Here is an 11,736-nt window from a genome sequence, read left to right on the forward strand (position 1 = left end):
GTGAAGCTCATCTTTATGTAAGGAGACATATTGTGCTGTTGGTATAAACAGTAAAATAAGCCAAACATATATATTCTCACATAAGCACCAGCACTGAACTGAAAATATGGACAACCTGTTGTTTATAAAGTCATAAAATGAAGGATTTTTATGATCACCACTTCCATTGAGTGGATGATGAGTAAGCATACCGTGTGGAACACAAGCACTAGTGTATTAGCTCATGTTTATTATCGAGTGCTGCCACATTGCAAATCCAAATATGTAGTGTGTAGACAGTGTAGGACACCACAGAAATCACCGGTTCTGTGTTGTCACGGTGCGTACACATCATCTGTGAGTGTGTGTTTGCTTACCTGAGAAACACTCTAGGAAGTCTTGTTCTAGTTTGAGGGCTCGGTCCATTCCTTTCCTGGCCTGCTCCTCTGTCAGGCGGGTGTTGATCTCTCTGTTAACACCATGTACAAAATGTTGTCACATATACGTTTGTGACGTGCACAACATGCAGCTTCTGTCGACCAAATATTTCAAAAATACATAAAGAGCTTTCTGCATTTACGTACAGGACATTCTCCAGGGACTTGGGTCGGACGAAGATGGCGATAGGATGAAGCTGAGCTGCTTGTAATCTGCGCACAGCGTTGGCCGATACATCCAGGATGCAGTGTTTCCCCTGCTGCTCATACACACAAACAAGTGAAGAGATGTTGTGGCTTATTACTCAAAAATTGTGTTGTATGGAGCATTACTTTTGTAAAACATTTTGTACAGTCAATAGAAATGAAACTAATCACCAATGAATTCATCATATTTTAAGAAAAACATGTCAGTGCTTGCTCTTACAGATTTAGTAAAAAATGATTATTCATCACTTGAGAAAAGCAATTCAGCCAATTGCAACAATGGGTTGGAAAACAAACAACATTATTAGGCTGTATCTCCATTTTTGCAGTACAAGATGTTGCTGCGCACCTGCTCAGCCACCTCGCGGACACTCTGAACACTGGTGCCATACAGGTGACTGTTGTATTGGCCCGCCTCGATGAACCGATGGCTCTGGATGTCCTTCTCCATCTGTTCCCGTGACGACACAAAGTGATAGTCCCGTCCATCCACCTCATATTCCCTCTTGGGCCGCGTGGTGTCTATCAAGGCAAAGATCAACAATAAGATCCGTGAATGCACTCATACCACTTATTCAAATATCACAGTGAAAGCAATGACTTCTGTGAGAGAGCATGCATTATGCAGACACCACTCTAAAATGTCTGCAGGAGTCGGCACTGGTGTCATATTATAACCAGAGTTTCTATGATTGACAGTGTAATTACTTACGTGGCACACAAGATCCAAACTTATCAGGAAACTCAGACAACAGGTCATCATTTATCCTGTCCTTCACAGGACCCAGAATGATGATGGGCCTCGCATAATGAACTTAGAGGGAGAGAGAGAGAGAGAGCAGGAGCATTTTAAAAATTTTATATAACAGGTTTTGAAAAATGTTTCTTCTTAAGGATCTTACCTTCCACTTGTGTGACTGTCTCATAACTGTGTGTTGGTTTATCTCTCCCTGGAGACAGAAGACAAAAGCATTCAGCCACATTCCTTTTCACCTTTATGATACCACATTTAGGTTTATGGCTCCATGTGTGTGTGTGTGTGTGTGTGTGTGTGTGTGTGTGTGTGTGTACTCGTGTGTAATGAAGGTGATGCATTTTCCAATGACATCAGAAGCTGTCAAGAGCATGACTGTGTTAGAGGTGAAGACGACCCTGGATCACAGTCTGGGGGAGAATGTGAAGACTGCTTGGCTTTATATTTGACAGTCTGGGTAATGTCCACAAAGTGATAGTGATGCATTTAAAGATGACAGCAATACCGGAGAGCTGAGGAAAGGCCTTATCTGTGTCTGCAGTTATTGATGCTAAAAAACTGCTGCCTTCAATTGAGGTATTACTCTTTTAATGGATACACAAAGCAGTATCCCACAGAGTATGAACAAGCACATTAAGTGTAGGCTATGGAACGGTAGGATCCTGAGCACTTCAACAGCGTTAAGTGTAAGTGTAACAATACACATTTTGTGCTTGACAGTAATTACCTTGAGTGCTCAAGGTGTCTCGACCATGGTCCTGTAACAGAAACAAGAGCCGAAATCAACACACAGTAGGACAGAACCTCAGAGGTCTCATTCAAATAGGTGGCGGTGAATTAACTTACCCTCTCTTTGGTGTTAACACGAGACCACTCTTTTCTTTCCACCCTGTTGAGATGAGGACAAAAAATTCAAGCATGACGTTGGGAAGAACAAGAAAGAGGTGGGGATAATAACCATGGTTCTAATAGGCCTACCTTTATGCACCAATTGTTGTTAATAAATGTTTGAAACTAAATAGTAAAACTAAACATAATAAACAACACACTACAAAGCTTTTTGATAAACAGCTAGTTTACTATCAAAATGAATCACACCAGCATTCGCTAGTTGTTGTCACACACTGTTAATGATAAAAGATCAGCCATCCCTCCCACTCTGACTCAGGGTGAGTCATGTCTTACCTGTGCTTGCTGGGGATGAAGCCGACCTCCTCAGCCTCGTTCTGGGGGCTGACCTTTCGGGCCTGCCACCACTCCTCATCTCCACAGTCCAACACGTGCAGCACGTCTCCGAACCTGAAGCCCAGAGCTTGACTGAGGAAGCCACAGTCCGCAGTCTTGTCATAGTCAAAAAGAGCCCTGAGTGAAGAAACATTTTAAATCAGCCACCAAATATTGATTTGACCTGTTGAACACCAATATTGTTTAATTGTAAGTCGTCTGGCATGAATTTAGACTCTAAAGAGTGACTAATTGTGATATTCCCACGGTATAAGGTGTATGATGGCTTTAAAAAAAAAAAAAAAAAAAAAAAATCCAAATTCAACTTGTTGCTGTTTGTTTATGGACACGCACAACAACTGTAACCAATAACCCTACAATTTAATGTAAAAGACAAACTAAACACTGCAAAACAGAAAAGGAATAAGCTTTTCTTAACAGTCTGGTACGAACAAGCACTTCCGGAGAAGAAATATCTTCCGTTGCCTCGACGCCATCTTGGAATCGCAAACGTCATTAGATAAATTGGTATTTCCGTCCTTTCCTCGTTTCTGTCGTGGATTTTGCTAAACGTTCACCAAAGCGCTGATTAGCTTCTTAGGTTGTTTGTATCTCAGTCTTAGTCTGTTCGGTAACTTATTTGTGTATTTTTACCCGTGAACGCTGGTAGAGACGACGACACGAAGCTGTGTAACGTTAGCTATGTAACGTTAGCTGCTAAAGGAAGCTAACAGTTCTTCATGGTGGTGAGGAACGGCGGCTAACAACAACAGCACAGTTCTTCACTTTCTGGGTTACTTTGGAGCTCCTGTTGCTGTCGCCGGTACCATCGGATGGATGTTATAAAACTTACAAAGTGGCCTGAGACTCATCCTGGACGAATGACACGAATTGAATGAATTATCCTGTGACCGGAGGCACACCTGGACCAGAGAGGACTGACCAATTAACAGGGAAATCAGGTATGAAGTTTTTTTTTAACGATAAGGCGCTTATTCCCATGCTGTCTCTGTCTGGTGAGATGTGGTTTGTCAGAGAGTAGGCTATGCGTTTCAGATGGTTGCACAGATTATGTTGATGGTTTTGATTATAATTTTTCTAGTCCAAATTAGTTTTCTTGTGGCTTTTATGAGCTTCACTGCCAACAACCATATTGTGATGGCACTGCTGGTTGGTTTGGTTTGGTTGATGTGCTCTTTCTCTGACTGTAGCATTGAGTAGGAGTGTTGTTGTTGTTGTTGTTGTTGTTCAAGGGACAGTGGTGAGTTGATAGTCACAGTTTGCTTTGCTAGTAAATTTACATTTCTGCAACTGAGAGATGTGTGTGGGGAACATGTGTGTGAACAGATGTGCAGTATGTGTGTTTTTTGTGAATGGTCTATGGTAACGATATGAGAACGATCTTTTCAGTAATTTGGATTTTCAACCAGCATTGTCTTATGGTGTTGATAATGTAGCCTACAATGTTTTACTCTCAGTGATCTCTTTATGTTTTTCTACATAAGTTAGCCTATCAAGTTTAGCACACAAAGTTTTAAGTGTTGACGTATGGTGTTTGTTCTGTGATTTTAAAGGGGACCTATTATGCTCCTTTTTGCACAAACTAAAATAGTATATTTTATATAATAATCCTGGGTGTCTTAAAGACATGTCTGTGACGTGCTTCGGTCAAAATACCCCAAAGATCAAACATCACAGCACTCTCAAAAACAGGGCTCTGCAAAACGGTCTGTTTTAGTGGCCCCTCCCTTTAAATGCAAATGAACCACTCCCTCAGCATTGCGTTACCATGACGATGTCTACTACTAGTACCTATACTGATTTGGCCAAAATGTAGTATGCAAACAAAAGCTAAATCTGCAGTAGGCAAATTGCCAGTATCTCCAGTATGCATCTGACCAGTCTACATTGTGTAATGAAATGTGCCTATGACCTAGTCTCACCCTAACCAAAGATGGTATAGAGTAGTCTTTGCCATGTAGGCTACTGTAACCATGTAACATGTAATATAAAAATGCAAAAATAAATATATAAAATAAATTAAAAATATATGCAGACTGGTCAGTTCATTGTAAAACAGTTATTTATTGATGTAAATGTGGTGATTTGTGCACATAGACTACAGAGCTCCGCAGCACTGCTCCTCTCTATCCTCCTTCTCACAGCTTCACTTTTCATTCAAACTAATTCAACTGCCACAATTGTAAGATTTCATCAATGAGACCAACATTTATCTCCTAAAAAGAATAACCACACGGTGGTAAACGCCTAAAAAACCTGCAGTATGTTTATTAGCGATGGTTTTCTCTACCGCGATGAGCACGGACGTCTGCCCGGCCGAGGAGGCCTGCAGACGGGCTCTGCCTGTGTGAGGAGCCGCTGCAGCTCCGGAGCTCCGGAGCTCCGTCGGTCCAGCGTTACGTCGGTCCGACGAACAACGTCGCCCTGGCGGTATGTCGCTTCTCACACAGGTACAGCTTCACTTACATGAAACGTCGGCGTAAACTTCTAAATAAAACTTAGTAAAGTGACGCTACGGCGCTAAAACATGCAGGGAAAAAGCAGGAAGTCCGCTCCGCTCTCCGCTGTGACCCCAGCCACAACAGAGCAGCATGGGAGGAGGCGGGGCCGGCTGGAGCAGAGACCTCAGCATGACCATGTAGGGGAGTCCGGCACGCCATGACGTCATGGCGTGCCGGACTAGTCAGTGCAACTGAGTGTAACAGGTGTGCAGAGAAATCCAAGAGAAATCCCAATCATCTAGCAGGGTTTACCTCCAAATGCATTAACCTCAGGATATGACACTTCCACGGCCTCTAGAACGATTATCCAACATTTTAAACATATATAAAAGTCTGAAAAGCTGGAAAAGCATAATAGGTCCCCTTTAAAGGTGCTCTCATAAAAGTGAATGATGTGGAACATGATGATCATGTGTTGAGGTGTTAAAAGATAAAACTACAAAACAACAAACCTGCACTTATTGGCTTTTAAAAGAGTGGAATGAACGACTCAACTCATAAAACATTTTGACTCTTTTGGACCCGTTGTCCTCACATACATAGGTGACGTGTTGCGGTGTTGTGGTGCTTTGTGATTGCATGTTCTTACAGTGGTGTGTATTTGTCCTTCAGTCTCCCTGTTCTGGCTTCAAGTTGCATAACATCAGAGCCTCTCTGGCTAGTGCATCTTAGTCTTATCTGCAGTGCAGTAATGCTAATTCAAGGATAAACAGTATTTCTGAAATCAAAGTTGAAAACCAGCCTGTCACGAAGCCTCAACAGGAGCATACACCACTTCTTTAACAACCTGCTTGTGCGAGGTTATTTAACTTAATACATTTTTTTATAAATCAAATTCCCCCTGATGTCTGAATCATACTCTCACATTCACAACTCAGCATCTTAGCTCTGGAAAGGTTTTGCATTTCATTTATACGTTTAAAATGACAGCTGGCGCCAGAACAGTGCTTTAGTGACTGACTCTGTTTTGTTGAAATTATGACTAAATTTGTGACAACAATGCTACAAGAGATGACTAAACCTTCTCATTGACTGTTGGCTATGTGTTTACAAACAGCACATCAAAGACTCTCTAGAAAATCAATCACTATGTCACTTTCCCATTAATAACACATGAAGTGAAACTAAGAGACATAATGATTGCTGCTGCCCAACAGCTGTGGCCTGTGTATTAACCACACTAGTCTTGTCCTGTAGCCACCGTTTCACCTGTGTCATCTTTTACCAAAGCTACTTAAAGTGCGAGACCTGATGTAGAAGCCTCTCTTTGGGTTGCTCCTTAGCGTCGTGGTCCCAGAGCCCATGCTACTGTTCATCAGCTGTTCCCTCAAGTCATGGATCTTGGCCTCAAAACGACTGTACTCTGAAACAGGGAAATACAAACACATGAAAGGTTTACTCTTTAACTAATTAAGTTGATTGCACTGGTGTGACACCAGTAACCATGTCTGTAGAGTTACTTTTGTTTCTGATATTTGAATACTAACTAATAGAGCTTGCTACTGTGACATAAACAGCCTAATGCAGCGCAATGCATTATGGGGTTGTGCGACTTTGGGGGATTGTGACACTTGGTGTGAACGCAAAATTACATTGAGTTTGGTCGTGGTTGGATACATACGGTCAGTCTGATTGGACAAGTTGGAACCTCAATGATATGTGATAATGATAATAGGCTATAATAATATAAAATCAGCCCAGTGCGCGATATAGAGCTGCTGCTTCAAGGATACGAGCGGAGTTTTATCTTTCTTCATGTTGCCCGTTCATTCATCATCTCGTTACACTCTGAATCAAACAGGTGGGCCGAGAAATCCGCAGCACTAGTCTGTTGATCACCGTGTCTGTAGTACTGCATGAAGCGGACTAGTGGGATCTGGCTGAGGAGAAAAAAAACTGATGCGTCCCTGCAAAAGCGTAGAACAGCCATGGATAGGATGTGTTCTGTATAGACAATACTACGATCTCTCTGCTTTGGAGGAGTTTCATGGTGACATGCTAAAAACCACATGAGGTTCTTTACATTTTCCCCAAAAAACGGGACAAATTGTGTCCCGGGTGAGATTATTTTGCCAAGCACATGTTGGTTGGTGTTCTTGTCGCTAAACGCTGTAGTGCCGTTGGTGTTGTGGGTGTTGTCGCCTGTATATACCCAGCATGCGTTGCGCTTTGTGCTGTCAAAGTCACGTGTGCCAGCAAGGTCTATTATTGCTTATTCTTTTGCCCATTGCATACATTTCCACCTCATTTCTTTTTGTAATCTGTTTTTGAGATAGTTTGCCAACTAACAACCAACACTCAGGCACTTGTTACCAGAGGCAACAAAGAGTGGAAAAACACAGGCGCATCACTCTACTGGATGACTCTTGGAACAAGTACATGAGGGATCTGGTTTGACATTATGTTGTTGTTGAAGCACACTGAAAATGGTAACATTCGCTACTCGATCGGGCAACTTGAAAGTAGAAATGATAAAGTCTCGATAGGACTGTGTGGTGTTTTATATGGCCGTACCATCGGGTCTGTACTGAGCGATGATGGTCACCGTCTGGCCTGCGTTCTTCAATGCCGCAGCTGCCTGTTCGTGCGTTGCCATACGCAGGTCCACGCCGTTCACCTGATAGACACACAGCATGACCGTTATACAGCTGAAAAATATCACCTAGTCCCATTGTAGGATACAGTACAGTATGAATATGTGTGTGTGTGACAATTTTATGAAGATAAAAGTGTCTTTTACGCTGAGGATCTGATCGCCCTTGTGCAGCTCTCCGCTGAGGTCAGCTGGCCCTCCTGCCAGGATGAAAGAGATAAAGATTCCCTCTCCATCCTCGCCTCCAACAATGTTGAATCCCAGGCCTGTGGAGCCTCGGTGGATCAAAACTCTGCGAGGCTCCCTTCAAAACAGATGGCGAAGAGAGAGAGGTGTAGACAGTCATGTTATTAGTAATATTTAGCGCTGCAGTGCAAAATCAAACATGAACAATAACACCGACTAATACCGCTAATGCTTCTATTCAAAACTAAAGGATCACTGCTCACCTTGGGATGTCATCATCTCCCATCATGCCGTGCAGAACGGGAGAAAACCGACTAGGTGAGGTGGGAGTAAGGGCTTGTGGGTAATCTGACCCAAGATAGTTGGGGTGGCTGAGTTCAGTGTCCATGTGGGAATATGCTGGGGAAATACACACGACAAAAAAAGCCAAAAACAAAAGATGTATAATATACCAGTTGGGTACTATATTACACAGAAATGCAATCTCAGCTGAAAGAGCAAACCTCTGGCTGTTGTTTTTTTTCCATGATTCAAAGCATTTGTGTGATCTGATATTTTCTTTATGTGTAGTATGAAAAAAATGTTTTCATCGCCTCACGAAAGCCTATTATGGACTTTCATCAAGAGGCAGATTCAGGTCAAGGCAAATGTTTCCCTTTGAGAAAGCACACCTCTGAACTGTACGCTAGCTTTTCATGTTAACAGAATACCCATAGATATCTGTAGTGATTTAGAAATAACTACTTACGCCCTCTACTCTATTTTTGACCCTGACAAAAAAAAAAAATCCTAGAAATAAATCTATTTAAGGACGGGACTTTTGGTGAAAGCGTTTTCTAGTCTTAGTTTGGTGAGCCACGACAAGTGCAGCTTACTGCTGGTGAGGTCTGGAGGGTTGTAGGAGTTGGTCAGGAACAGGTTGTTGGGCTTGGCCACCCTGAGGTACACCACCTCGGCTGTGTTCTTCAGAGCCCCTACTGCGTCCTCATGCATCACGTCCTCCAGACACACGGCGTTCACCTGGTCATTCACAACAAGCAGAGACACAGTTAGCATCACAAAGCTCTGTGTGAAAAGGAGCTGTGGCAAGACACTGGATCCCTCATACTGACACTTTTAGACTTCTATCACCATATTTCCATTCACTTGGCTATCGAATTGTCTAAATATCGATAAAAATATAAATGCGAATAATGCCGGTTCAAGTGCGTTTCCATCGGAGACCTTTAAATCGAATAAAAAGCAGTGCGTAATGACGTCATGTGCTGTTTTGCGATCATATTGGTGTGCCAAATTGTTTTCTTGCAATTTAAGGTGTTTCCATCCTTCATCTTAACCGATTATCAGAGGTCGGGCTGCACACAGGCCAAGTGTGACAAGCTGCTGGAGTTGTTGCCTGGAAACCACTGAGCCATGCGCACGCCGGCCAATATAAATAAATATAGTTATACTAGTTATACGTTATACTAACTAACAGTTATAAATTAGGCTACAGGCTGGTGCTTATAATGCAACATGCCTGCCATCAGAAGACAGCGGCGTGTCAACACCGTTCTGATGCAGATGCACCGCGTGTTAAATTCTACAGACACCGGAGGGACCTGTCACCTGTGGTTTGTGATCGGCAGCGCTTAAAAAAAACAGTTCTGGGAGATCGTGACACTTCACATGAAGCCTGTACACCTGCATATTTCTTTGTTTACTCTTGCCGTGTCTTTGAACAGCTGGGAATACGTAGCAGAATTGACATAAAACACAATCGCAACTTACATTTATCCGGTTTCCATCAGCATTTGTCACAGTAACTTTGTATCGATCAAGAGAAAATCTGATGAGATATTAACTTTTTATTGATATTCATGATATTTAATCTTTTTTTTTTTTTCCCATAAGACATTTTTTATTTGATATTGCTTAATGCGAATAAAAACGTGTGGATGGAAACATGGTCTTTGTGACAGTCACTCTTAACAAGAGCGGTCAGCAGATGTATTGCATTCACTTACCCTAGAAATTACTTAAGAAACTGCAAAGACTGTATCACAGTCTCAATCGCAGTATTACACCTGCTCACAGTGTGTTAAGGTTACATGAAAAGAACATTATTACTTCTGAAATAATGAAGCCCCTGATTGTAATTGTATGTGTGACCACCTTCATAATGAGCAGGAGCTTGTTGCCATAACCTGTTTGGAGGTAAAGAACGAGCCCAGGCACCATTTAGCAAAACCCAAGCACCATTTTGAAGGTGCTGGTGTTGAGCTTGCCAACAGCTGCTGTGTTGCAGTCTCCCTGTCCTCCAGCAGATGGCAGCCATGCAGCTTGTGTCTCATTGTGGTGTGAGGACTGTTCCACGTTTATTACATCCTACACATCTATGTACATGAACATAACGGCTGTAATTTATCCTGGCTTCTCATACTTACACTCTGCTAATTTACACAAATGTGTGAGCATGCATGTGTGTGAATATGTGTCCTTGTCCTTAATAGCTAAGAGTGTGAGGCTATTAGTGATGTGTGTGTGTGTGTGTGTGTGTGTGTGTGTGGGCAACTGGGCACGTTAGCAGTGATTACATATGAGTGACTGACCATTAAGATCTTGTCCCCGATCTGCAGACGCCCATCTTTATGAGCCGCCCCGCCTTCAATGATCTTGGTGACGTAGATACTGTTATCTCCTGGTATATGCTGGTTTCCCAGCCCTCCAGCAATGCTGAAACCCAATCCTGAGAAAAGCAAGTGAAAAGAGAGGCAGGGAGTGAGCAAAGGAGGTATGGGTTGACACAGAGCAGATTTGTTAAATCCAGAGGGCACAGCTTAGCTGGGAATAAAGCATCCTTAAGCCCACACAAAAGCGTTGATGCTGTACACGAGTCCACACTTCCACGTACCTTTAGGCCCTTTGATGAGTTTGATTTCAGTGACTTTCTCAGCTGCTGGTTTTCTGCGGAGAACATAGAGGCGGACGATAGCACCTGCCTCCTTAAGAGCCTCCACAGCTTGGCTGTGTGTCACCTCCCTCACATCAACATCATTCACAAATAAGATGCAGTCGTTCACACTAAGAAATGGAGAGAGCAACGGATAGAGAGACAGTGGGAGGGAGAGTGAAAATGCAGGATGAGTTTTTGTGTTGGTGAAGAAATCGTCTGTAATCCTCCACCAGACGAGGTCAGGAGCAGCCAGACTCCAGCTAGTGCTGCGCTGGGGATCCAGTTTCACCACAGACATCTGGGCTTCTGCCCCACTGCTCAGTATTCAATGTTTAAGATTTCTGTTGGATCTAGTGATCGTGTTTGCTGTAGTATAGCTCTCTTTGTGTTAACCTTTCTTGACAGTTATGAGGAGTTGGTATTTGGAATGACAGACTGTGTGCACAAGAGAGGCTGATTTTCAAGCAACAATCTGATGAAACAGCTATTTCAGAAGTACACACTCTTCCTCCAAGGGCCTAAAAACTCCACTGATCACCATTCCACTCATGTGTTTAAAACTGATTTTATGGCCATGCAAATTATACTGTGTAAAATTTTGTGAGACTGAAATAATTCCCAAGGCCTGCAAGAAGTTTAACCACTATATCACTGAAGCCAACTCTAAAGGGAACCAAGGGCTGCTGACATCTCTGTCCAAAGGATTTTACACTGACTAGACTACACAAACCTTTATTAAACTATGAAGCACAATGTGCAGAATAAAACTATATATGCTTTTATAAACCTAATGGAAATCTGATTTTCAAGGCCTCTTCACATAAATCTTCTGGGCCACTGCAGTCATTCCTTGTGGAAGAATTTCCTGACCAACAGAGACAGCAGACAAATGAAAGCAA

At 42.6% G+C, this 11,736-nt stretch overlaps 1 protein-coding gene across 1 annotated transcript in view; it reads right to left on the reverse strand.

The window, feature by feature from the left end:
• dlg4a (discs, large homolog 4a) overlaps nt 1–11,736 on the reverse strand; it is a gene marked incomplete at both ends in the record, with an annotated part of 68,037 nt that overhangs the window by 635 nt on the left and 55,666 nt on the right. Inside the window, 15 exons of the mRNA XM_083987239.1 lie at nt 357–448; nt 564–676; nt 973–1,145; nt 1,336–1,437; nt 1,526–1,573; nt 2,105–2,135; nt 2,224–2,266; nt 2,563–2,739; nt 6,372–6,486; nt 7,638–7,740; nt 7,864–8,020; nt 8,166–8,301; nt 8,778–8,922; nt 10,494–10,630; nt 10,796–10,965. Of these exons, the coding sequence (XP_083843365.1) occupies nt 357–448; nt 564–676; nt 973–1,145; nt 1,336–1,437; nt 1,526–1,573; nt 2,105–2,135; nt 2,224–2,266; nt 2,563–2,739; nt 6,372–6,486; nt 7,638–7,740; nt 7,864–8,020; nt 8,166–8,301; nt 8,778–8,922; nt 10,494–10,630; nt 10,796–10,965 (1,742 nt within the window). The remainder of the gene's footprint in view (nt 1–356; nt 449–563; nt 677–972; nt 1,146–1,335; nt 1,438–1,525; nt 1,574–2,104; nt 2,136–2,223; nt 2,267–2,562; nt 2,740–6,371; nt 6,487–7,637; nt 7,741–7,863; nt 8,021–8,165; nt 8,302–8,777; nt 8,923–10,493; nt 10,631–10,795; nt 10,966–11,736) is intronic.

Source organism: Trachurus trachurus (assembly GCF_905171665.1).
Source record: "Trachurus trachurus genome assembly, chromosome: 14".
Lineage (NCBI taxonomy): Eukaryota > Metazoa > Chordata > Actinopteri > Carangiformes > Carangidae > Trachurus > Trachurus trachurus.